The sequence below is a fragment of the Scardinius erythrophthalmus genome (assembly GCF_964197995.2).
Source record: "Scardinius erythrophthalmus genome assembly, chromosome: 10".
In the NCBI taxonomy this organism is placed as follows: Eukaryota; Metazoa; Chordata; class Actinopteri; order Cypriniformes; family Leuciscidae; genus Scardinius; species Scardinius erythrophthalmus.
The window spans coordinates 20,384,386-20,412,292 of NC_138230.1; the positions used below are offsets into that span (position 1 = coordinate 20,384,386).

The 27,907-nt window shown below is 43.5% G+C and overlaps 2 protein-coding genes across 13 annotated transcripts in view; one reads left to right on the forward strand and one right to left on the reverse strand.

Annotated features, from left to right (window-relative positions):
• The window catches only part of clic1 (chloride intracellular channel 1), a 28,069-nt gene extending 21,774 nt beyond the window's left edge, over positions 1–6,295 (forward strand). Inside the window, exons 5-7 of one of the 6 annotated variants that reach the window (XR_014030965.1) lie at positions 3,285–3,466; positions 3,549–5,156; positions 6,097–6,295. Coding sequence is in view for 1 of the 6 variants with exons in the window: in XM_081377043.1 (XP_081233169.1) it covers positions 3,285–3,466; positions 3,549–3,710 (344 nt within the window). In the remaining 5 variants the exon portion in view is untranslated. Of the gene's footprint in view, positions 1–3,284; positions 3,467–3,548 lie in introns of all 6 variants that reach the window. The other 5 variants (XR_014030966.1, XR_014030967.1, XR_014030968.1 and 2 more) reach the window with 5 other exon arrangements.
• The window catches only part of LOC308697658 (uncharacterized protein), a 79,847-nt gene continuing 58,112 nt past the window's right edge, over positions 6,173–27,907 (reverse strand). For 6 of the 7 annotated variants that reach the window (XM_081377051.1, XM_081377050.1, XM_081377049.1 and 3 more), the window contains 2 exons: positions 16,391–16,513; positions 6,173–7,107 (listed from right to left, as the gene is read on the reverse strand). In XM_081377051.1, the coding sequence (XP_081233177.1) occupies positions 6,893–7,107; positions 16,391–16,513 (338 nt within the window). In that variant the 3' untranslated portion in view covers positions 6,173–6,892. The remainder of the gene's footprint in view (positions 7,108–16,390; positions 16,514–27,907) is intronic. The other variant, XM_081377047.1, reaches the window with a different exon arrangement.

The window sequence follows — 27,907 nt, forward strand, 5'->3', positions numbered from 1 at the left end:
GGCATCCTCTTGGGCTCTAGCGCATGGCGCCTCGCTAACAGACATCTGCAGAGCTGCAGGCTGGGCCACACCTAACACATTCGCGAGATTCTATAATCTCCGAGTGGAGCCAGTTTCTTCTCATGTACTCGCTTCAACTAGCCGGTAAGAGATTCTGCTCAGGTGTCTTCGCTTGCTCGCCATTCCTCTCCACGGACGGGATACGTGCGATATTTTCCTCAGGTGAGCCTAATAAGCCCTGAGTCTCCTCCAGCACTCGACGCCTCCATGTGCATGGTTCCCCTCCGGGCGACCCCCACATGTGTATTTCCACTGTAAGCCTCTTTGAGCATGTGTCTTCCCTTGGCAAGCTACCTTGCCACCCCTGGGGTTCAAATATTCCACCTGCGGCTGGACACCCCAGTGTTTTTACGTATGCAGCCCTTCGGGGTCATATGTGTATTCCAAGTCCCCCCCCAAAGGTTGTCTCACTGGATAGTGGACGCCATTGCTTTGGCATACCAGCAGCAAGGTCGACCATGCCCCCTTGGTGTGACGGCCCACTCCACCCGGAGTGTGGCATCCTCTTGGGCTCTAGCGCATGGCGCCTCGCTAACAGACATCTGCAGAGCTGCAGGCTGGGCCACACCTAACACATTCGCGAGATTCTATAATCTCTGAGTGGAGCCAGTTTCTTCTCATGTACTCGCTTCAACTAGCCGGTAAGAGATTCTGCTCAGGTGTCTTCGCTTGCTCGCCATTCCTCTCCACGGACGGGATACGTGCGATATTTTCCTCAGGTGAGCCTAATAAGCCCTGAGTCTCCTCCAGCACTGACGACGTCAACACCAGAGTTATGCCACCGGCAGCTTTCACGCTTGGCTAGGTGCCTCCATGTGCATGGTTCCCCTCCGGGCGACCTCCACATGTGTATTTCCACTGTAAGCCTCTTTGCGCATGTGTCTTCCCTTGGCAAGCCACCTTGCCACCCCTGGGGTTCAAATATTCCACCTGCGGCTGGACACCCCAGTGTTTTTCCGTATGCAGCCCTTTGGGGTCATATGTGTATTCCAAGTCCCCCCCTTCGGGTTGGGCATGATTGCATATTTCCACTGGATATGCTTCCCAGTGTACCTTGGTATTCCTGTGTTAAGTAGGACTCCTTCGTCTGTGCTAGTCTCACGACAGGGAGCTCAGACTTACGCAGGGCACTGGAAGACAGTCGAGAGGTGGCGCGATTACACTGGGAACCCCATTCGTCGTCATCCGACGTAACTCGGAGTGACAACGAAAGGGAACGTCTCGGTTACGTATGTAACTCTCGTTCCCTGAGTAGGGAACGGAGACGTTACGGCTCCCTGCCACTTCCGCTGTACCGCTGGAACGCCTGAGTTCAGTCTCGGCTCCTCAGCGAAGACATATCTGCATGTTGCCAGCGTACTTCCTTATATACTCCCAGGATGGGGTGAGTTACGCTATGCAAATTCCGCAGACCCATGGCATTTCTTTGCCATTGGCTCGTTTTATATACTCGAAGATGATAGGATTTCTAAGCGAAACCCCATTCGTCGTCATCCGACGTAACGTCTCCGTTCCCTACTCAGGGAACGAGGGTTACATACGTAACCGAGACGTTTCTCTGTTTATCCTGAGGTTTACCGCAGTCCACAGCCAGATCCAGGCCGTATCCAGATCTGATGAAGGACCTGCGCCTGAACCCGTCGACAACGCAGTCCTGAAGTGTCAACTAGTCTCTCCCCTTTGAAGGCATCCTTCCCTTCCCTTTACCACTGTACAGATAAAACGTTGTCGGGATAATTCCGTTTCACGCAGAAGCGATAAATAATTATTTATTCAAATGTTTTAAGGCCACACAATTAGTCTGTTGAGGTTTGGTTTGTAAAGAAGGACTACACGCCTGCGCACATATATATTCAAATGCGCACACCTATAGACTAAACACAAGGTTTGCACAGAGATAACCTTTTTTTTTTTTTTTTTTTTTTTCAAGGCTTGCACCTTGGAATCTATTTCAAGGTTTGCGTTCTCGAGCCACCAGGCACTGTTTTGTGCGTATGAGCAGGCCAGAGCACATTGAGTGTTTTCTGTTAGAACGGTTTCGTGTTAGCGGCCCCTAAGTTAATAACTAATGATCTTTGCAACTAAAGTGAATCAATCAATCAAAAACAACTTTAGCTGGATAATAACTTTATTCTAGAGCTGTTGTAAAGCCATAACAATCTCTGTTACTGTAATTTCCTATTATCATTTTAAAGATGCTTTGAAACAATCTATGTTGTTAAAAGCGCTATATAAATGAAGGTGACTTGACTTTTTAGTTTCACGCTCTTGCTTTCTTCAGTTGTAGTGAGTGAGTGTAATAGAGTTTTGAGATTGATTGTGTTTCATCATGCCCCATTTTCTGTGTTTAATGTGGACAAATTTTGTGTCGCTGGAACCATGTCACATTTTACCTGATTAAGGCCTGTTCACACCAAGAAGAATGTTTGGTGCAAAAATTTGATGAGATAAAAATTAGAATTTTAATGAACAACAGGTTATGTTCAGACCAATACAAACATTAACACGCCGACAATGTTCTAATCTCATTTCCATCGTACTGCGAAGAAAACTGGCCAACCAATAAGAATCAACTTGGTGATGCTCACAAACAGACTATTTCAGTGACAGTGAATAGCAGAGGAAGTATCCAGACCCAACTCTCTTTCTCTATACTCTTGTACTTGTTTGATAAACATCATAGCGAGAGAGAAAAAAATTGAATAGCTGTTTGAAAACATGTAAATGCTGTTTGATTTTGTTTCTTCTCTGTGACAACCAGGTGTCAGAAATGCAACATTTTATTGCAACGTTATGAACAATGATCACATAAAGGAAATTATACAAATATCAATCATAGCAAATCAAATACTGAGACAAACTTTAAAAACAAAGAAAAAAATGCAAATAGTGTATATTAGTCATATTATCCCTTTGTTTTCTGCTGTATTTCTGCTTTTTCTATAAGCGCTACCTACTGTCAGAGACTAAAATTGCATTTTCCGCTTTGATCTAAACAGACAAATCGCATGTAAAATTCGGGCCAAACTTGTGTGCTGGTGTGAACAAGTCACTGTGGATACCAAATAGCACCTGTATCTGACTAGCAATGACACATAGAAAATTATGGTTTTATAAGCTTTTGGGTGTATTAGCTATTTAAAGTGCGACAAAAGCCCCCTTTCAATAGGAAATCCATCAACGCAGAAAAGGAAATTGTTTTTAAATGAAGTTTCTTTGTGCAGATCTGGAGAAGGGTTTACTGAAGGCCCTGAAGAAGTTGGATGACTATCTGAGCTCTCCTCTACCGGATGAGATAGATGAGAACAGTGCTGATGATGTCACTTCCTCCACCCGCCCCTTCCTGGATGGTCAGGAGTTAACTCTGGCCGACTGCAACCTGCTGCCCAAGCTACACATCGTCAAAGTGAGACAGACACTCAACGGACTGATCCTTAAACAAAAGAGTTTCAGAATCAAATGCTTAGCTTCTCTTTTCCTTCCTTTAGGTTGTGTGTCAGAAGTTTCGAGGTTTCTCCATCCCTCGCTCTCTGACATCTCTGTGGCGATACCTGGATGCAGCGTATGCCAGAGAGGAATTTTCTTCCACTTGCCCCAGTGATGAGGAGATACACGTTGCCTACTCCTCTGTTGTGAAGGCGCTCAAATAGAAGGACACACACACACACGCATTCTCTTTCCAGATTATCCTAGTGTTTCAAATGTTTCCTTTATGTCTCAAGCTCCTAAGGTTGTTTGCACCAGTAGGGTTCTTTAAAAGCACCTGAACTGCAGAGGTCAAGTTCCTTTCAATAGTGGGTTTTTTTTTCAGTATTTTTCATGTTGCGTGGGCAAGTGCTTTGCTAGCATTTACAAACAGGATATTGTTGCCTCATTGCCCCATTCCCCTGTCCCTCCCTCTTGCTGTCATTATCTGGATTATGTAACATGAGAGCTTTTCACTTACATCTTCTTGAGTCGCATACATTTCGTAAACTGGTTTCCAAGTTGTTCAAACTGCTCTTACATAGATTGATATGTTACAAAATCATAGAAGTATCATAAAAGTATTCCTTATAAATCATGTTTTATATTTCCCAATCTTCTAAAGTCATACATTATGTGAAATGGACAAGCTAAAATATAAGTAATTATTCACTGAAAATCTTTTAAATCAGGTTCCATCCCCAAACAACAGTCTTATCTCGTAGTTGTATGTGCATATCGGAGTCACTAGAATAGTGCTTCTCAAACCTGTCCCTGGGACTCCCCACCACTGCACATTTTGTATGTCTCTCTCACCTAAAACAACTGATTCAACTCATCAGCTCATTAGTAAAGACTGCAAGAATTGAATTGGTTGTGAGGGAAACATCCAAAATGTACAATGGTTTTAGAAGCACTGCACTAGAATATGCTTCCATTCAAATATCACTGTCAATTTCCACACTGCAGGTTTGTTGCTTTCTACAAGAGTAAACCATCAATGGCAGCAAGCAAAAAGTTTGTGGGCATGAATTTGTTTATATTTCAAGGAAATACAAAAGGTATCTACACTCACCGGCCACTTTATTAGGTACACCTTGCTAGTATTTTGTTACAAGGCAGGATGGATCCATGCTTTCATGTTGTTTACGGCAAATTCTGCCCCTACCATCTTTGACAGCAGAAATCGAGACTCGTCAGACCAGACAATGTTTTTCCAATCTTCTATTGTCTAATTTTGGTGAGCCTGTGTGAATTGTAGCCTCAGTTTCCTGTTCTTAGCTGACAGGAGTGGAATGCTGTAGCCCATCTGCTTCAAGGTTCAGAGATGCTCTTCTGCATACTTCAGTTGTAACAAATGGTTATTTGAGTTACTGTTGCCTTTCTTTCAGCTTGATTTTATTTATTTTATTTCATCACTTAAATCACCTTTCTTCCCCATTCTGATGCTCAGTTTGAACTTCAGCAGATCATCTTGACCATATCTACATGCCTAAATGCATTGAATTGCTGCCATGTGATTGGTTGATTAGATATTTGCATTAATTAACAGATGCACCTAATACAGTGGGGTATAAATGGGTGCCTTTTTAGTGTTTAATTTGAGTTTCAGTTTAAGTTTAGTCATAGGAGTTGATAAAATTTTCTTTCAAGGGACCATCATTAACAGGTTCAATGCTGTTTTATGTTTTAGTCTCGTCTGCCTTCTTTAAGTTGATTCAGTTTTCAAGAGGACCTTAAATATATTTTATATACTGTATATGTAGTATCTGTATACCCAGCCCTCTTCCTGTGCACTTCTGTTTTCACTTCCTCTTAAAGGAGAACTCCGGTCAATTTTAACATTGAGCTCATTTTTTTGTACATTTGGAGTGCTGTCAATACAGAGAACAACGACAAAAATCGGTGTTGCCTACACCGAGTTATTCTATTTTTAACATTTGCACCCTGTTGACTTCAATGGGGCAAGTACTAAACCTGCTTTTAGCCTCTTAACATCCTTGATGTGTCATTACAAGTGCACAGAAAATGTGAGTGATTCCTTCTGAGTGAACACGAGTGAATCTGACTGCAGTAGATGTGAAAGATATGTATAAAAATGATGTTATTTAAGCCAGCGCAAATACCTGTGTTTACATCCTGTTTTCGGTTGAAGTCCAAAGTAATCGATTGCCGAGTTCACGCGCGTGATCATAGGTAACTAAACCTGTGCGCGTGAACTTGGCAATCGACTACTTTGGACTTCAACCGAAAACAGGATGTAAACACAGGTATTTGCGCTGGCTTAAATAACATCATTTTTATACATATCTTTCACATCTACTGCAGTCAGATTCACTCATGTTCACTCTGAAGGAATCACTCACATTTTCTGTGCACTTGTATGTGCAACATCAATGTTGTTAAGAGGCTAAAAGCAGGTTTAGTACTTGCCCCATTGAAGTCAACAGGGTGCAAATTTTAAAAATAGAATAACTCGGTGTAGGCAACACCGATTTTTGTCGTTGTTCTCTGTATTGACAGCACTCCAAATGTACAAAAAAATGAGCTCAATGTTAAAATTGACCGGAGTTCTCCTTTAACTGCTTAATGCTCATTTCTAAACATCTTAATCTGCACTTAAATGGACAACACAACATCAAATATTGGTTAGTGGGGATTTTATTGATTAGATGAACTTTACAAGCATACAAGAGCAGCCCCCCCCCCATAATTTCTACAATTGTTATTCAGCAGATTATAATAAAGATTAAATGAAACATTTAGTGTGGAGTAGATTTTTTTCTTGATCCTTCATGTTTAGATATTGCCGGTTTAAAAACTTACATTAAAATAAAATGTTTACTGAAAAGTACAACATATTAAAAATATTCAGTATTTAATTTAAAGATTGAAAATATATTTAAAAAGAACAGAAAATTTATGTTGTGCTCTATAGAAAAGGAACTGGCTCTATAATATGACCTGTTCATATGAAAATATGTATTTATTTTTCTAGAATTAATAAAAAAGTTATTAACTAGTTATTTTACTATTGTTAGTTTTTACAGCAGAAAATAAGGCAAAACAAATTAGCTTAAACGCAGTATAACTATATTTAAAAAAAAAACAAGTTGTGTACTTTTGAAATGTGTTTGTGTGTGTGTGTGGGGGGGGGTTGTTGGGGGTTGCAGGCACTTCCGTTCAAGCATGCTGCATGAAGGTGCATACTTGGACTTATAGTTTCAGTTGTGTGTGCATTTCAAAAATAAGTTTTATAGATGCATTGGTTTTATACAGATTAACAAGTCTTGGTATATAATTGTGTTTGTTAATATAAGGCTTTGTTGGTAATGTTGTCAGCACCTCCCGTAAGAATAGACCTCACTCATCCCAGCTGGAGAAAAAGGGCCAGACTGCAGAGGCTCAGTGCTGCTCCTGTCCAGCGGGGGGAGCTGATGGTTGCAGCAGTGTTGCAGAGATCCGTGTCACAGCACGTATTAGTGTAATTGAAGTTAAGTCCTGCTGCATGTTTCTCTCCACTCAGGTCACACTGTGATGGCAGGGCACAGCTCCTCTCGTACAGAACAATGCACACTGACCCTGGATGCACACAAACATGACATCTCATTGCTGATGCAGGGGCTGATATATTTTAATATACTTGGTTCATTTTAAAAGTACATTCCGGGTATTCATTATAGTTTCAGCACCTACATTTAAAATATGTGATGGTGGAAGTCTGATCCGAGCATTTGCACCAAAGAAAATGAGTCCTATAGTGCACATTAATTGAGAGTAAAGAAAACAGCGTAGAGAATGAAGAATAGCCAGGCAATGCACTATCGATAATGCAAAAAAGGCAAAAGGTCATGCCAACATATTTGAGCAAACATGGTTCACAATTCCATCACACATGGTGCAAATTTATTAGCGGAGATACACAGATGTATCCTTCCCTCGTAACCTAAGGGGGTGGAGCTAAGACGTGAGGAAAGGAAGCGAATAAAGGAAACATCTCTGATTACCTAACGTAACCTTGGTTCCCTGAAAGGAGGAAACAAGACATTGCATCACGCTATGGGGTTTCCCCTCCTTTCTCGAATCTACTGAAGCCTTATGAAATCTTACGGTCGAGAATTCGCTCGCCAATGGCGTTCAAGTGTACAAACTAGAGGCGGGTTCCCCGCTCTATAAGGCAGTGCTGGAGGCCATTGCCTCAGAATCTTTGAACTGATGCAGAGCGCAGGTTACAAGAGCAAGTCGCATAAGCATTATATCACTGCAAACACATCACAGAGTAAAGGATGGTGGACTCGCCAGCGTCCTTGATTAACCAGTCACTGCCAGCATTCATGCCAGCGCTTGTTTCCAGAGGCTGCATTTACAGCAGGCATTCGGCACCACAGACATTGGTGATTGAACAATGTGGGTGACGGCACTATCGCCTAGCAACGTTTATCCCAGAGTATTATTTGACATCACAGTGTGCCGGTGCCGAATAATGCAAACAGCAGCAACGCCGGCACTATCGAATAATGTTGCAACAAGTGGCAATCTTGCCCATGCTGTGCGGTTAATGGAGGCGGTCGTGCCGACACCATTATTGTATTGATGTATTGCGCAGCGGCGATGCCTGTGCTGGTATGAACATAATACAAGCAGGGTTATTCCAACGCTAGCCCGATGAAGAGCAGTGACTGGAGCAATATTAGCAATATAAACTCAGCAGCATGCTTATTGGCTTGTATTGTCTATTTCTCCCATTACCCTGTGCAACTGTGCAGGGTAAAAAGTTGTTTTACAAATGTATAGCAGTAGTCTTCTCTTCAGCTGTTGCACAACTGTGCTCCATACCTCAAATCTAGAGCGGCTGCAAAAAGCTGCACAAAATCTCTGCATTTTCTCATGTCTCCTGCTTTGTTGGGGGTTATTTCATGTGTGTTACATGTGCAGCAGCATGTCTTACATGCTGACAGCAATGTGTTTGAATGTATTGGCAGTAGCAAGTCTCGGTACTTGCTCTGTAGCAGCAGTAGCGTAGCATATATATTCTGCCAAGACCAAATACATACTGTACATTAACACCGCCATATCTATTTCTAGTTGGCATGACAGAAATACCTTGTTCTGACATGAAACTCTAGATGGCGCAGGCTGACAGGTCCTTAACTCATTTGATAGCGATCACATCATTATCTTCATAACGCAGCTGATTGGTTGCTGCTTCATCAGTGGCCAATGAGCTGCAGCTCAACATTCAAATACTGGTAGTTTGCGGTTAGCAATCTGCAGTGCACTTTCAGAAACCCTCCACCTTCCCCAGGTCCACCTGTATAGATCTGCTGTATAGAGCTTCATGTATTACATTTGCAGCAGTAGCAGCATGTCTTACATGCTCACAGCAATGTAAAAGAGGCAGTCATGGTGGCGCTATTGCTTGTGTCCCAGCAGTCCTGAGCTACCGGACCTTGCTGAACACCATGAGGGAATGAGAGTAAAGTGGTGGCAACGTTGGCGCTATGGCTTATATCACAGTAACATTTAGCTACCGGACCTGGTTGAACACCATGACTGAATGCAAGGAAAGTGGCAACAATGTCTGTGCCTTAATGATGTCCAAAATTAATGTTAAAGAGGTGTGTGAACTCGCAAGTACTATGTCAGGCACTGTAATTTGCACTGGCCCCCTTCCTGTTCGCAGGAGTGATGAGATACTTAGTAGATTGTCCTCACTCAATGGCTGGCTGTCTAAGTGGTGTCCGCAAAATAATATAGAATTCATAGACAATTGGAAAAGTTTTTGGGGCAAACCTGACCTGTTGAAAAGATATGGTATTCATCCCTTCTGGGATGGTGCTGCTCTTCTCTCTAGTAATATGACATATAGTCTTAAAGCTCAAACATGAATTGGGGCTCAGGTCAGGAAGCAGACAGAATGACTAAACCGACCGTCTGCTAGCTGTCTCACATCACTGAGGTCAGTCCCATCACATAGAGACTCTTTCACCTAGATATCATCATATAGAGACTGTGTCTGTTCCCCGAATTAGGATATACAAAAAACTCCCAAACCCATTTAAGGGTAATAACTTAATTGATGTTCAACAAATAAAAAATAGATACAATACAGATGAACAAATGATAAAGCTTGGGTTGCTGAATATTCGATCCCTTACTTCAGAAGCCCTTTTTGTTAGTGATATGATTACATATTATAACCTAGATGTGCTGTGTTTGACAGAAACCTGGCTAAAACCAAACAATTACATTACTTTAAATGAGTCTTAATGTAACACTATCTAGTGTAAATGATAAATCACGTTTGAGATTTGTGCTGGCTACTGTACACAAGCAACCAGGGCACCATGGAGACTTTATCAAAGAATTTGCTGACTTTCTATCAGAGTTAGTACTGGCTCCAGATAAAGTCCTAATTGTTGGTGATTTGAATATACATGTAGATAACGAAAAAGATGCATTGGGATTGGCATTTAAAGACATTCTGAACTCTTTTGGAGTTAGACAACACGTGTCAGGACCTACTCATTGTCGTAATCATACTCTAGATCTAATATTACCAACTATCACTTCTGCCACTAAAGATTGCTTTATTAATAATCTTCCTGATCAGTTTCATCACCTCAGCATCCCAGATAGCTTAGAAGAACTCGATGTTGTGACAGAAACCTTTAACTTTCTCTTTTCCAGCATGTTAGACACAGTTACTCCGCTGCGCTTAAAGAAGATTAACCCTTGTGCATCCTTGAGGACATTTTTGTCCTTTTCAGTTTTGTTTTTTGGATCACTTTGCCTGTGTTAATGCTAACTGCATAAAATTTGGCACAGGTGTGTATTTTTATTGGAATTTTACTATTTCATCACCATTTCCTTTAAAAAATCGATTTTGCACTAGTTACACAAAATACTTCCTCTCAGCGCCTTTTGGACAAAAATGTCCCCATTGAAACCCATTAAAACTGCATTTTTTAATCCCTGTGCCGTTTAACTATAAAATGATGCAATCTTTTTTAATAGGCTTTCATTCTGTTGGCAAGGCTTCAAAATTGACATTTTTACCATTTTTTATCAGATGGTGCCATTTTTTCAGGTTAGGCCTATAAAGCAAATACTCGCTTTATTCCTGTTTTCTGCTTCGGCATATTATAGAGCCAACTGGATAAATTATGCAACGATAATTGTGTGGGTTTGTTGGTATGGATGTCTAAGTGTGGTTTGTATGTGTGTAATAAAATAAAAAGTGTGTTTGTGTGCTTGTAATATTTGAGAGAGAAAAACTCAACTGCAAATCGAAAATCCAATCACTGTGTTCACCAGTGGAGTTTTGCTGGCATCCAATGGGGAAAGTCTGGTACTGCGCCCAAACAAAATCTTACTGAAAGCTCATTTTTTGAGATATCATCCTCAAATTCGGAACACAACCTGTTTAGATTTATGGCTTTGAATTTATATCAGTTTTAGAGTTCCAAATGTTTCATAAAATATATTTTTTATATAAAATATTGATTATAACGTTCATAAATATTTTTCATAAACTTAAACTTCTATAACATTTTTTTGGTTGCACTTTTTTCAGTTTTTTTTTCACTTCAAAAACAATCTGCCAAGGGTCATCTTTAAAATGAGACCAAACTTAAGTATTTGCTCCCAAGCATAACATTTTTATGAGAGTTTTTTGACTTGGACATTTTTGTCCCTTTTGGACCTATGTGTAAGTTTTTGGGTTTTTTTATGTTTACTGCATAAAATTTTGGCACAGGTGTCTATTTTTATTGTAATTTTACTATTTCACCCCCATTTCATTTGAAAAAAAAAATGTTGCACTAGTTATACAAAATACTTGTATATATTTTATATAAAATATTAATTTTAATGTTCATAAATATTTTTCATAAACTTAAACTTCTATAAAAAAAAGTTTGGTTGCACGTTTTTCACTTTTTTCACTTCAACAACAATCTGCAAAGGGTCTTCTTTAAAATGAGACCAAACTTAAGTTTTTGCTCCCAAGCATAACATTTTTATGAGAGTTTTTTGACATGGACATTTTTGTCCCTTTTGGACCTATGAGTAAGTTTTTGTTTTTTGTTACTGTTAACTGCATGAATTTTGAGCTATTATAGAGCCAACTGGATAAATTATGCAATGATAATTGTATGCGTGTGTTGGTATGGATGTCAGAGTGTGGTTGGTATGTGTGTTATATAAAAAAAAAAGTGTTTGTGTGTTTGTAGTATTGATAGAGAAAAACTCAACTGCAAATAACAAAGCCAATCACTGTGTGACCAGATGAGTTTTGCTGGGATCCAATGGGGAAAGTTTGGTACTGCGCCCAAACAAAATCTTACTGAAAGCTCATTTTTTGAGATATCAACCTCAAATTTGGAACACAACTTATTTAGATTTATGGCTTTGATTTTCTAGCCGTTTTAGAGTTCAACTTGTTTCATAAAATATATATTTTATATAAAATAATATTCATAAATAATTTTAATAAACTTAAACCTATATAACTTTTTTTTGGATTTACTTATAAAAAAAATTTAACTTTAGCAATAATCTGCCAAGGGTATTCTTTAAAATGATACCAAAGTTAAGTCTGTGCTCCCAAGCTTCAACTTTTTATGACCGTTTTTTGACATGGACATTTTTGTCCTCTTTGGACCTATGAGTAACTTTTTTAAATTGATGCACAAGGGTTAAAGGAAATAGTCCAACACTGTGGTACAATGAGCACACTCATGCCCTTAAGAGAGCAGCCAGAAAAATGGAGCGCAACTAGAAGAAAACAAAACTAGAGGTATTTCACATTTCATGGAAAGAGAGCACGATTGCATACAGAGAGACTTTAAAAGCTGCTAGATCTGCTTATTTTTCAACCCTATTAGAAGAAAATAAACAAAGCCCTAGGTATTCCTTTGAAACAGTGGCTAAACTAACGAAAAATAAAGCTTCAAGCCCAGACGTTTCCAAGCAGCACAGCAGTAATGACTTAATGAACTTCTTTACTTACAAGATTGATAATATCAGGGAGAAAATTATAACTATGCAACCGTCTACTACAGTATTGCATCAGACAGTGCATTGTAGTCTCCTTGAGCAAAAATTTGATTCATTCATTGCTATAGGAGAGGAAGAATGGCCTAGTATACACATAACTTGATCCTACAGAATTAGTCAATTACAGGCCGATCTCGAATCTACCTTTTTTGTCAAAGATACTAGAAAACGCAGTATCCTCACAACTATGTTCCTTTTTAGAAAGAAATGACATCTGCAAGGATTTTCATTCAGGATTTAGACCATATCATAGTACTGAGACAGCTCTCATTAGAGTCACAAATGATTTGCTCTTATCATGAGATCGTGGTTGTATCTCGCTATTAGTGTTACTCGATCTTAGTGCTGCATTTGATACTATCGACCACAACATTCTTTTAAATAGACTCGAAAATTATGTTGGCATTATTGGAATTGCATTAGCATGGTTTAAATCATACTTATCTGACCGTTATCAGTTTGTAACAGTAAATGAAGAGATGTCTTATCGATCAAAAGTTCAGTATGGCGTACCACAAGGCTCAGTACTAGGACCGTTGCTGTTCACTCTGTACATGCTACCCTTAGGAAATATTATTAGGAAGCATGGCATTAGTTTTCACTGTTATGCTGATGATACTCAGCTCTATATTTTTTCATGCCCTGACGAAACTTACCAATTCACAAAATTAACGGAATGCTTAGCTGGTATAAAAACTGAATGACTAGTAATTTCCTACTACTTAATTCTGAAAAAACAGAGATTCTAATTATTGGACAAAAAACTTTCTCACGTAATAACCTAGAATACTGTCTAACACTTGATGGCTGCTCTGTTAAGTCTTCTTCGTCGGTTAGGAACCTGGGTGTGCTCTTTGATACCAATATTTCATTTGAAAGTCACGTGTCTAGTATCTGTAAAACCGCATTTTTCCATCTTAAAAATATATCTAAATTACGTCATATGCTCTCAATGACAAATGCGGAACAATTAGTTCATGTGTTCATGACATCAAGGCTAGATTATTGTAATGCTATAATGGGTGGTTGCCTTGCTCGCCTAATAAATAAATTACAGCTGGTCCAAAATGCAGCAGCTAGAGTTCTTACCAGAACAAGGAAGTATGACCATATTAGCCCGGTTCTGTCAACACTGAACTGGCTCCCTATTAAACATTGAATACATTTTAAAATATTGCTGAGTACTAAATGGTTTAGCTCCCCAGTAATTGAGCGAGCTCTTAACGCATTATAGTCGTTCACATCTATTGCGATCTCAAAATTCTGTCTCAAAATTGACTGCTGGCGGTAGATCCTTTTCCTATTTAGCACCAAAACTTTGGAACAGTCTTCCTAACATTGTCTGGGAAGCAGACACTCTCTATCAGAAAACACATATCTTTGGCCTAGTATACACATAACACATTATAGACTTCTATAATTCATTGTTAGGCTGCATAGTTTAGGTCAGCTGGAACCGGGAACATTTCCCATAAATCCTGATGTACTTGTTACATCATAAGAAGGATGGTGTCTACGCTAATATTAGTCTCTTTTTTTATCCAGAGGTTTACCGCAGACCACTGGATCCAGGCCGTATCCAGATCTGACGAAGGACCGCCCCTGGACACGGCGACAATGCAGTCCTAAAGTTTCAACTAGGCTCTCCTCTATGAAGGCCTCCTTCCTCATCCTTTACCTCTATACAGATAAAACGCTGTCAATTTATCTGTACAGAGTCACCACGTGGCTACGCAGACGCGATACATAATTCTGTATTATACATTTTTAAGGCCAGACAAGTAGTTTGAGGGTTGATTTGTAAAGAAGGACTACACGCCTGCGCACATATATTAAAACGTGCATACTTATGGACACGTGATGCGCATGTGCGGGTGTCAGTGTTTGCGCAGAGGTTGCGCAGGTTTGCGCAGAGATAACTGATAATCGTTTGCACTTTGGAACCTATTTCCGGGAGCGCGTTCTCGAGCCACCAGGCACTGTTTTGTGCGGATGGGCGGATGGGTGGCCGGAGCGCATTGAGGGTTTTCTGTTAGAACGGTGTCATGTTAGCGGCCCCTAAGTTAATAACTAATGATCTTTGCAACGGAAGTGAATCAATCAATCAAAACTAACTTTAGCTAGACAATAACTTTATCCTAGAGCTGCTGTAAAGCCAAAACAATCTGTGTTACTGTAATTTCCTATTATCACTGTAAAGCTGCTTTGAAACAATTCATATTGTTAAAAGCGCTATATAAATGAAGGTGACTTGACTTGACTTGACTTACACATCACAGGACTTATAAATATAATGCCCAAATATCCATAGTGCGGTGGTCATGCTGGGCCCGCCAACTACTTCACCACTCCTATAAACACAATTAAAAAGTAGGGTTCTTGCAAGGGGTGTCGCCTGTGCTAGGTGCCACCTATTTGTTTTAAAATTATTTAGATTTTGTAATGTACTTATAAACACACTAGTTTGTAGAGCAATTGTTTTACTGTTTACTGCACTTTGTTAAGAGTGTTACACATCAGACCTGAGGCGCCACACAGAGCGGCTAAGCACATACATAGAAAATAGTCTTTCTTTCCTAGAAAACTGAATTTAAAACCAGAATATAGTTAATGCTTATATATTGAAACAAATTTTAAAGGTTAAATATTTCAAGAGCGTTACCAACAGGTATGTTTAGGGTTAGGGGTTGGTTTGGACAATAAATCAATTCAATTTTAACAATTAAACAACTAAAGCATTTCTGGAAAAAAAATAATTAAATGAAAACAAAATTGAATAGTAAGTGCTATAAAATAGTATAAACTGCTAATACAAAAAAGAAATAAACCGCCCCCTTCAGTATTGCAGGAATAATAATTAATTATAATTAAGAATTCTTTACATTTATATAGCGCTTTTCTGGGTACTTTAAGTGCTTTACACTTGAAAGGGAGGAATCTCCTCAACCACCACCACTGTGCAGCATCCACCTGGATGATGCGATGGCAGCCATATTGCGCCAGAACACCCACCACAGACCATCTTATTAGTGGAGAGGAGACAGAGTGATCAAATAAGTATAGCCAATCAGTATATTCCGGAATATTAGGAACTGGGCAAATTTGGCCAAGATGCCAGGAATACCCAACTCCAATCAATCATTTTATTGATTTATTTTTATTTTATTTATATAAACTAAAATATTGTTTATTTTGTATAATAATATTTAAATGAACAATAATAGCCATTCTAAAAGTATAAGAAGTTTGTACAATAAAAAATAAACACAAGCAACATTTCAGTTGAAAGTATAAAAGCAGTGCTCTAGGATTTAAGGATTTAAGTTAAATAAATATATGAAGTTATGAAACCGGTATGCAAGAAAAAGTGAGGGTATGCTACGGAATAAATATGTACGGGCCCACTTTGAGCACTGTGTGTAAATATATATGATAAATTTGTGAGCTTCATGCCATTGAATCTTGAAAAGTTGCGTTTCATTTGATAGCCAAATGTTTAGCTAAACTAAACTCAGTGTCAAATCAGGTCAAGACAGCTTATTAGGGAACACCCTATTACTCACTCACATATGCAGAACACTCCTTAAAAACATGAAAGTCCTCTAAATCATACTCTGAGAAAACCTTCACAACTATTTTCCCACACCACACACGAGATACTGTACATACATCAACCAATCAGTCTCTCAGTAGCACATTCACACAGACCATGCTGATACATATTCATCTGATTCATTCTTTTGTTACATTGGTTAATAAATCATATAGTACAGTGACTGTCTAATCAGTAGTTGGTTCAGTTGACCTTTGACTCCTACAGCTGTGCTGGCAAGACATCGCTGGCCCATGGGACATTCCTGGGGGAACATCAGACAGTCCACTGGAGAGATTGCCGGAAACACACACGTGTAGCATGTCAAGGAAATCACTGAAAGAGAGAGGGAGTGTGTCACGGTTTGAGGTACTGGTTGAAGTGAGGACTCAACGATGCAGAGGAATATGGGCTTTATTAATCTATTGAATTGGCTCTATCGTTGAGGAGAGACCCCGACATGATTGTAAAGCGCTTTGGGTGTACAGTAGTACATATGAAAGCGCTATATAAATGCCTCATTCATTAATTAATTATTTCATTCATTCATTAATATAAAAGTAAAACAGACAGAAACCTAAACTAACCCGTGTGGGAAAACACTACAGGCTTGACTGGGAAGGCAGACTTATGGCATGACTGACTAGGCAGGAAACAAACATGGCAGGAATTATCAGACAGGCAGGGTAACAACAGCATGCTACGATGTGCGACAACAATCTAGCCTTGGACAGCAAACACAAAGGGAATAAATAGGACAGCAAACAAGGCAGGTAATGAGGGAGGAAAGGTGGGGAAACTGAACCAATCAGATAACAAGATGGGCAGGGTCAGACAATAGACAGGAGAGCATATAGCAGCATAACAAGACATAACAAGAAGCTGCGAGAGCGCTTCAAAAGCATACGGAGCCGTCTGCTCTCTAATCGTTCTCGCGGTACTTTGATGTCATACACCGATCGGTCTGTGCAGTGCCAGTTCAAGTTGAACAAGCCTGAAATCAAACCAGTGATAACCAATCACTAGCTAATGAAGGACACTCATAAGCCGCGTGTTCACACAGAACAAGATAACATGAACGCACATAGCCAGTGAGAAACACTAGCTGTGTGCGACGCAGCTTTGGAGAAAAGCACGCGGCTGTGGAAACACGCACCTTGTGCAGAACACAACAAGACACACAGACAAAGACAGGAGAATATGGGAGTGTCAGGGCTCTGTCACTAAACCAAGAAACACTAGATCGAGGTGACAGAACCCTAACACTACTCCCCCTCAAAAGGGAACACAAGACAAGAACATCACAGAACAAGACAAGAGAAAATAAAAACCAAAAAGTCAACACAAGACAGGAGAAACAAAACACAGACACGAAGAAGGAAGGGTGGGGAGCCAAGTCAACACAAGAAAAAACAGATAATCAAGTCTCTAGAAGGGACCTGGGAGGCGCAGACAGGTCAGAAGTCCTTGCACAGGACCAGGGAGAATCAGGTGGGTTTGGAATTCTGGCTGAAGCCCAGGGTGGGTCAGGCAGGTCTGGATGCTTGACTGGGGTCAGCTGGGCTGGCAGCCTGAGGGGGAAATTGAGTGGCCCAGCAGAACAAAGAACTTGATTGGGTCTGTCAGAACAGGGAACTCGAGTGGAACCATCCGAACAGGCAGATCAGACTAGACTCAGGCAGGACAGGAATCATGGTGAAAAATGGGAACAAAATTAAGGAATGAAGGTGACATTCCCAATGGGAGTTCAGCTGCCGGTGTAGTGGGCATGGGTCTGGTCAGCCTTCAGGTAGGGAACAAGGTTCATGGTGGAACAGATCCAGGGCTTAAGAGCGGGCTCAGGAACGGCCTCCAGGCAGACAGTAGTCTCTGGGACTGTCTCTGGGCAAGCAACAGGCTCTGGGACAGTCTCTGGGCAAGTAGCAGGCTCTGGGACAGTCTCTGGCAACATCTTCGGACATGACAGGTAATTCAGGAACCGACAGAGTTGACGCTATAGAGGAAGCCTTCCTTCTCTTTCTCTGTCTACGTTGGCGGGACGATGGCGTGGAGATAGCTGTTTCTAGGGGAACAGCAGCATTCACGGCCATCTCAAGGAAAGCAGCAGCATAAACAGACACCTCTAGGGACGCTGCAGCTTCTGCAGCCACCACAGGGGGCACTGAAGCTTCTTCGACTGCCACCAGGGGTGCTGCAACATATACGACCGCCTCTGGAAAAAGTGCAGCAGTCACATACAACATGGGCAGAGCTGCAAGGTGTGCTGCCACTTCTGGGTAGATGGCTGGTGAGGCGGGCATGTTTCTTCTTCCTCCTCCTCACCCTGAAGGGATCATCAGAGGACTGGGGACTTGACTGTTCATGAGGAAAAGCGGGGGAGGATCAAGAGGAGGGAGAGCACCTTCACCTCCATGGTGGTAAACGAATACCACAAACCCCCAAAAGGACGAGAACCCCAGCATTCCCATCTCCCAATCACTGACGGGGTCGTTCGGGGCGCTATTAAAAATGTCCTTAAGTACCGTGTTGTTTAGGCTGAGCCCCTCCGTGGCAATGATGAATTGGTGGACAAACTCCTTCACTGTCAACTCCCCTTGGCGAAGTGAGACAAGCTTGCCATAGCGCTCCATCGGCTGACGAGCAGAGGGGCGCAGGCTGGGAGATGGAAATAAGACGACGCCCAAACCTCTACTGAGTCCTCTTCTGGGCCAGATTGTTCTGTCACGGGTTGAGGTAATGGTTGATTGAAGTGAGGAATCAAGGATGCAGAGGAATAGGGGCTTTATTAATATAAAAGTAAAACAAAAGAAGAAACTGAACACACTACAGGCTAGACTTGACTAGGCAGGCAGACTCATGACATGACTGACTAGGCTGGAATACGGTGGCCGAGAGATCTCAACGCGCTGCAACTGAAGAAAACACATGCAAATAGAAAAACACCCGCAAATTAAGAAAACCTCTTCATCAGTTTCACAACACATGTGTACTCCAAATACTCACAACACAACCAAAATACAGAAACACACTGCAAAAGTTCACAACACAACCAAATACAGAAACGCGCTGCAAAAGTTCACAACACAACCAAATACAGAAATGCCCTGCAAATGGCACAGACCACAACGGAAATGTTTCCAGGGGACTACAAGAGACGAACTCGGCTGGGACGCGCTTATTGCTCATGAGCATCCCTATGCCCCACTCCCTTCAAAGGGCAGACCACAGAGCCCTTGAAGTGTGGACTTTGGAGTGAGCAGGGCACTTGTGTGCCATTATTTTGCCGTTTGGAACACACTTGATGAAGGGAGTAATGAAAGACAACGTAATTTCCTATTTATTTTCACCTGGGATGTTCCCATGACAACGCAGCACGGTGTTCATCAGCTGAATAGCTGTTATTACCAGAAATATCTTATTATTGCTGTTAACATAAATGTTGCAAATAAATTAACATTTTACACAAAAAAAGTTTTTAAAATATGCGTTATATATCTGTGTGTGAGTGTCTCAACTTGCCGTCTCATTTTTGGACCCTGCATTACCAAACATTTCTTATGAAACTTATTTAAACATAACATGACAAAATTTGTACAATGTAACTGATGTATAGATTAATATCTTTCCCTCATGTTCTTTTTCTCTGTATTTTCTATTTATTTATTTTCGTTTTCTCATTAGTATTCTGATGACATTGAAAATATTAATACATTTGTATATCGTATACAAAGTTGTATGTCATAAACATGTCATCTCTGTATGTTTTGCAAAAAAATTATAATAATAAAATAAAGTAGACTTTGAGCTGTAGGCATGTCCCAGCCTGGTTCGTCGCTTATTGGGGTCCCCTGGAAACTTTCCGTTGTGGTCTGTGCTATTTTCAGCACATTTCTGTATTTGGTTGTGTTGTGAACTCTTGCAACGCATTTCTGTATTTGGTTGTGTTGTGAACTTTTGCAGCGCATTTCTGTATTTGGTTGTGTTGTGAGTATTTGGAGCACACATGTGTTGTGAAACTGATGAAGATGTTTTCTCAATTTGCGGATGTTTTTCAATTTGCATGTGTTCCCCTTCGAGGGAACTCGCACTGCGTCGTCGTCGTGACGACACTATGGGAACGCCCCCAGCGTAACGCATCTGAAGTATAAATGAAATCTGTCCAATCCTGATTGGTGCTGCGTCATGACGTAGTAGATGACGGCATACCCGGAAGCTACAAAGGGACGCCGGCTCAAACACACGTTAGCTTTTTGCTCTTCAGCTGAAGCGCTCTGTGTGAAACTGTTTGTCTTATTTGGTGTTGTTTGTCCCACAAGAATTGTCCCATATAGCATTACAATATAGAATCTAGTGGCTCGGATCTCGCGTTTGCCGAGGCAGCGCGTAGATTACGGGTCTACTCTGCAATAAAGATTCTGTCACTGGGATCTCGCGTTTGCCGAGGCAGCGCGTAGATTTAAGGTCGACATTACAATACAGAATCTAGTGGCTCGGATCTCGCGTTTGCCGAGGCAGCGCGTAGATTACGGGTCTACTCTGCAATAAAGATTCTGTGACTGGGATCTCGCGTTTGCTGAGGCAGCGCGTAGTTTAAAGGTCTGCATTGCAATACAGAATCTATAGTGGCCCGGATCTCGCGTTTGCCGAGGCAGCGCGTAGATTACGGGTCTACTCTGCATTAAAGATTCTGTGACTAATCTCGCGTTTGCCGAGGCAGCGCGTAGATTAATGTCTGCATTGCAATACAGAATCTATTCTATAGTAGCTCGAGTCTCGTGTTGCTGAGGCAGCGCGTAGATTACGGGGCTGCTCTGCAATAAAGATTCTGTGTGGTTGCGAGGCATGCACAGTCAGCTCCTGAGGGTGCTGGCTGTGTGTTCATTGAGAAATATCTTGACGCACAGCCGTGCGTTTCGGGTGTTTCAGGCTCGCGCCCGTTGGCTTTCTTCTCGAGAGATGAAAGCCAAATATATTGTGAATGATTCGAATCTCGCGTTTGCCGAGGCAGCGCGTAGATTACGAGTCTGCTATAAAAGGGACACACGCGGTCTGTGAAATAATACTGTTTGGGTGCGAGGCATTCACAGTCAGCTCCTGAGGGTGCTGGCAGTGTTCATTGAGAAATATCTCGGCGCGCGTGCATAGAAAAGAGCCGTGCGCTGTCAGATTCAGGTTTCAACCTCGCACCTGTTGGCTTTCTTCTCGAGGGATGAAAGCCAATATATTGAATATTAAACAGTATTGTCTGGTGATTATGGCTGCATTCAATTCTATGGAATTAAAATGATGAAATATTATCTGACTTTGAGAAGTTAGATATTTTAATTCAGCCTACCATCCAGACCGTGTTTCACTTTTACAGTGTTTTTGGCTACATTTTAATTTTGAGGAATTAAATTGTTGAGCCTCGCACCGACAGGTGCAAAAAGGAGAGTGTCGCCTCCCGCGCCCCTCCCGAGGGAGCCTGGTAAAAGGAGGCGTCGCTCTCGCGGCAAGCTTTCTGAGCCTAAGGTCGATCTGAGGACCGTCCTTCAGGCAAAGAAGGCTTCTGCCAAACGGTCCTAGCTGCGGCCGGACCGCTCAGAGCTGCCCCCCCCCGGGGCGGAGCAATCGAGGTCGCCTTCCCCCGGAGCTCTCAGGAAATCAGTGCTGTGTTCCCGCCGTCCAGTACGCTTCGGGCCACACTGATTTCCCGCGCACGCACGCCGCTCCAGCCGCCTCTAGAAAGACCTGCGGCTGGGCAGCGAACGCGTCCGCACACCGAAAATCATTCTCGACTGCTCCCTGCCGGTCAGCCGCTTCAGGGGGTCGGGAATGAGGCTCGGTTGACACCCGAGGCCAGCCTTGAGAGGCTGGTTCCCTTAGTAGATTATCTCGGCGCATGTTCATGCTTCCGAATATATCTGCGTGGGCCCTGCGTACTGTAGAGCTGGGTTACAGACTGCAGTTCAGCTCCCCTCCCCTGAAGTTCAACGGGGTGGTCTGGACTGTGGTCGGCCCAGAGCAGGTTCGGGTTATGGAACAGGAAGTTCAATCCCTGTTGGTAAAAGAGGCCATAGAACGTGTTCCTCTGCCACACAGGGAGTCCGGGTTCTACAGCCGGTACTTCATAGTTCCCAAGAAGGATGGGGGGTTGCGTCCAATAATAGATCTCAGGCACTTCAATCGTTCTCTGAGGAGATTCAGGTTCAAGATGCTCACAATTCCAGCACCGTGAGTCAGATCCAGTTCGAGGACTGGTTCGTCACGATAGATCTAAAGGACGCATACTTCCATATCTCCATCCTTCCATGTCACAGGAAGTTCCTGAGGTTCGCTTTCGGGGGCGAAGCGTACCAATATCGGGTTCTTCCCTTTGGCCTAGCTCTTTCCCCTCGCACCTTCACCAAGTGCATGGATGCAGCGCTGGCTCCGCTGAGACTCCAGGGCATTCGTGTACTCAATTACATCGACGACTGGCTAATATTAGCCAAGTCGTACGATATGGCAGTTCGGCATCGAGATGTCGTTCTGGCCCATATCAGGTGCTTGGGGCTGAGACTCAACACAAAGAAAAGCGTGTTGACGCCCTCCCAGAGGACTATGTTCCTGGGAGTGGTATGGGACTCCACGACGATGCGGGCACAAATGTCTCCTGCTCGGGTGGGTTCCATACAGGCGATGGTCTCCAGAGCGAAGCTAGGCCACAACCTCACTGTAAAGCAGTTTCAGATACTGCTGGGGCACATGGCAGCAGCGTCCAATGTCATACCTTTTGGCCTGCTACACATGAGACCCCTACAGTGGTGGTTGAGAGCCAAGGGGTTTTCCCTGAGGGGAAATCCGTTCCGTATGATCAGGGTAATGCGCAGATGCCTCGTTCCCTCGTCATATGGAGGAAACCTTGGTTCCTGTCCCAGGGACCAGTGCTGGGAGCATCATGTTGCCGGAAAACCGTTTCAACAGATGCCTCCCTCACTGGTTGGGGCGCGGTCATGGACAGCCGCTTTGCGAGAGGTCTGTGGGAGACCCGGCACTCTTCCTGGCACATCAACTGCCTGGAAATGCTGGCGGTCTACAAAGCTCTGAGGAGCTTTTTCCCAGACCTCCGCGGCCACCATGTCCTGATACGCTCGGACAACACTTCTGTAGTCGCGTATCTGAATCATCAGGGGGGTCTGAGGTCGCGCCCTCTATGCAGACTGGCGCACCAGATCCTTCTGTGGTCCCAGGGGAAACTGTCGTCTCTTAGAGCGATGTACGTCCCCAGGGACCAAAATCAGGGAGCAGACGTCCTGTCGAGGCAGGGGCTGAGGCCCGGGGAGTGGCGACTCCACCCAGAGGTGGTGGAAGACATGTGCGTGAGATTCGGCCCAGTGGAAATGGATCTTTTCGTGTCTCAAGAGACGTCCCACTGTCCACTGTGGTTCTCTCTCAGGCATCCAGCTCCGCTGGGGCTGGACGCCATGATGCAGACGTGGCCGAGGCTGCGTCTGTACGCATTTCCCCCGATCGCTCTGCTCCCGGGAGTCCTGGAGCGCGTCCGCCGGGAGGGGATCAGTCTACTTTTAGTAGCACCCCGCTGGCTGACGCGAGTATGGTTCTCAGACATTGTAGCACTGCTGGACGGCCTTCCGTGGCAGGTCCCTCTGAGGAGGGATCTGCTGTCGCAGGCAGGGGGCACAATATTTCACCCCCGGCCAGAGCTGTGGAACCTCTAGGTCTGGCCCCTGAGGGGGCTCGGTACCTAGAGGCTGGCCTGTCAGCAGATGTTGTCGAGACCCTACTCAGCTCCAGGGCTCCTTCTACCAGGAGACTGTACAGCCTGAAGTGGAATGTGTTTTCCACTTAGTGTAGAGAGCGTGAGGTGGACCCAGTTAACTGCCCAGTGGCTTCAGTGCTGGAGTTCCTCCAAGATCGTTTCTCCGCCGGTCTAGCCCCGTCCACACTAAAGGTGTATGTGGCTGCCATTGCGGCTTTCCACTCGCCTGTAGGTGATGGGCCTTTGGGGAAGCACCATCTGGTTGTACGTTTCCTCCGTGGGGCTCGGAGGATGAGGCCTGCGGCTCGCTCCAGAGTTCCAACCTGGGACCTGGCGGTGGTACTTGAAGGGTTGGCTGAGGCCCCCTTCGAGCCACTGGAGTCGGCTGAGGCAAAGAACCTGACCCTTAAGGTGGCCTTTTTCCTTGCTATCACCTCTCTGAGGAGAGTGGGGGATCTCCAGGCCCTGGCTATAATGCCAACTTGCCTGGAGTTTGCCCCTGGCGGAGTTAAGGCCATCTTACACCCTAGACCGGGCTATGTGCCCAAGGTGCCATCTAATGTGGCACGGTCAGTGGTTCTTCAGGCTTTTCATCCTCCACCTCACGTGACGGCGGAAGAGGGGAGACTTCACCTGCTCTGCCCAGTCAGAGCCCTGAGAGTGTACCTTGAGAGGTCCTCTCAGTGGAGGAAGTCAGACCAGTTGTTGGTGTGCTTTGGTTCACCCAAGAAGGGGCTGCCTGCATCCAAGCAGACAATCAGTAATTGGATTGTTCAGGCTATAGCCACAGCTTATCAGGTGCGCAATCTGCCTTCACCTATAGCTGTGAGGGCTCATTCTACCAGGAGCATGGCCTCCTCAGTAGCCCTCCTTTCTGGAGCCTCGCTTCAAGATATTTGCGAAGCGGCTGGGTGGGCCACTCCGCACACCTTCATAAGATTTTATAGTCTGCAACTCCCTGTGACGCCTGGCGCCAGAGTGCTCGCGTCCTAAGTGTGCCTGGTCTTCCAGCTTCACACTAGGGTGGCGTGCTTACGGTGTGGCATAGTGGGCATTGCGTTCCCATAGTGTCGTCACGACGACGACGCAGTGCGAGTTCCCTCGAAGGGGAACGTCTCGGGTTACGACTGTAACCCTTGTTCCCCGAGAAGGGAACGAGACACTGCGTCTCGCCGCCACACCTATCACGTTAAGAGCGCTTGCTTCATCGCAAAGTAGCTAACGTGTGTTTGAGCCGGCGTCCCTTTGTAGCTTCCGGGTATGCCGTCATCTACTACGTCATGACGCAGCACCAATCAGGATTGGACAGATTTCATTCATACTTCAGATGCGTTACGCTGGGGGCGTTCCCATAGTGTCGTCACGACGACGACGCAGTGTCTCGTTCCCTTCTCGGGGAACAAGGGTTACAGTCGTAACCCGAGACGTTTTCTTTAGTTGCAGTGTTGAGCTCTCTCCGTACAGGTAACATACACGACAGGAATCATTCGACAGGCAGGGAACAACAGCATACAACAGCATACAACAACAACAACGTGGCCCAGGACAGCAAAACAAGGGGAATAAATAGGACAGTAAACAAGGCAGGTAATGAGGGAGGACAGGTGGGGAAACTCAACCAATAATCAGATAAAATGATGGGTGGGGTCAGACAATAGACAGGAGAGCACATGGCATTGGGAAGCATAACAAGACAAGCCATGTGCTCACATCAAACATGAATGGTGTGTTCACACATCGGCTGTGGCTGGATGTAATGATTTCTCTCCCCTTGCAGCCGGGGAGGAGCTGAAAACAGAGATGTGAGATGTGATCGAAGATTGGACACTTTCTGCTTCCCATAGTGATGCTCGCGCTGCGTTTGCATACTTTGCCACAGCTGAAGGGAAATATATGCAATCTTGTCTAATACAAAGACTTTTGAGATACATTTTCGTTCAATGCTTTACAGTATGTACTGCTTAAGGAACACGCCGACTTTTGGGGACTTTAACTTATTCACCGTATCCCCCAGAGTTCATACATACCCTTTTCATCTCTGTGCGTACCATAGCTCTATCTACATGTTGAGATTTGTATAGCCACAGCATGTACAAATAACAAGGTCACATGAGACACAGCCATCTTCTGACCGTATACATACTGGGAACGTCTTGGTTACGGATGTAACCCTCGTTCCCTGAGTCAGGCCCGCCCACAGAAATGACTGGGCCCCTGAAAAGGTCCAGTGAATGGGCCCTCCCCAAATCTGCTATAGGCTACTCATATCATGCGTGTGCTCCCCCGTAAGAAAATGTTGTGCTTTTTTATGTTAAATTCATCAATCTGGTGCACTTTGAGAGTTCAAAATTAAAAACTCCAACCCATATTCAGTGTGCAAATTAAAAATTAAAACCTCTTTTAGTTACAGTGTCTGTCTACATTACACTACTACATGATTTAGTTATAATATTAATCCCATGATATAATAGCCATATATTGTAAAACAAATGCTTTGAAAAATAAAGGAAACTTTCATAATTAGCCTAGTTTTGTACTAATTTCTATACTTGAAAGAGTATATTTCTATACTTCACATTAAAGATGTGATTGGGCCAGCCCAGTAACCATCAAGAAAAGAACCGGTACTATACGGTTATCTGGACCATACGATGGCCTACCCCTAACCCCGCCCCTAAACCTACCCGTCACTGGTCCGGATAACCGTATAGTTCCAAATAACCAATGGGCCACTGATCTACTTGTTTCATGGGCCGGTGTTTCAGGAAAAAAAACTAACGCTGACTTTTTTTGACCAATGCATTACACCGGCACTAACCCAGCGCCGCCGATTAAGCAAAACAAAACAAAACGAATGTGCAGTTTTATGGGCCGTTAAGACAAAAAAAGAAAAAAAGTATGGGATGCATCGGCCCAAAAAGCACGTCGACCCACTGGGAATCTCCCGGTAGTCCCGAATCCCGATGGCCAGATGGATCTACATGCCTGGACGTCACACTTTAAATCCTACCTGTTTCCTTTCATCCACTTATTTAGCTGCTGTCTCATCAATTGACATGCCATCTCCTTTTCCCTCTTTCTTTTTCTATGTTTAGCCCCCACCAGCTTTTTTGCTTTATCCAACTTTTTCGACGACAACTCACTACTTGTACCTGCTGCTCGCTCAGCGCTCACGGCGCTCAGTACATTTTCAGGAAAGGGGTGTTTCATTATGACACAGGCTACATTTTACTCAAGCAACATTAAATAAAATGCATTTTTTTCTCACTTTCAACAATTAATGGTGCTATTTTGGTTCAAAATAAAATATGGTAACTTTTGCTTATATTTAGGATGAACATAATTATAGCTGGACTGTATGGGCCCCCTCTAGCGGCTGGGCCCCAGAAAACATTCCCCTTTATCCCCCCTTATCGACGGCCCTGCCCTGAGTAGGGAACGGAGACGTTACGTCGGATGACGACGATTGGGGTTTCGCCTAGAAGCCTATCACCTTCGAGTATGTAAAACGAGCCAATGGCAATGAAATGCCATGGGTCTGCGGAATTTGCATAGCGTATCTCCGCCCACTGCAGGGGGTATATAAGGAAGTACGCTGGCAAAATGCAGATATGTCTTCGCTGAGGAGTCGAAACTGGACCCAGGCGTTTTTCAGCGATACAGCGGAAGTGGCAGGAAGACGTAACGTCTCCATTCCCTACTCAGGGAACGAGGGTTACATCCGTAACCGAGACGTTCCCTTTCGTGGTCACTCCGAGTTACGTCGGATGACGACGATTGGGGTTCCAGTCTAATCACGCCACCTCGGCTGTCATCCAGTGCCCTGCGTAAGTCTGAGCTCCCTGTTGTGAGACTAGCACGAACAAAGGAGTCCTACTTAACACAGGAATACCAAGGTACACTGGGAAGCATATCTCAGAGGAAATATGCAATTATGCCCAACCCTAAGGGGGGGACTTGGAATACACATATGACCCAGAGGGCTGCAT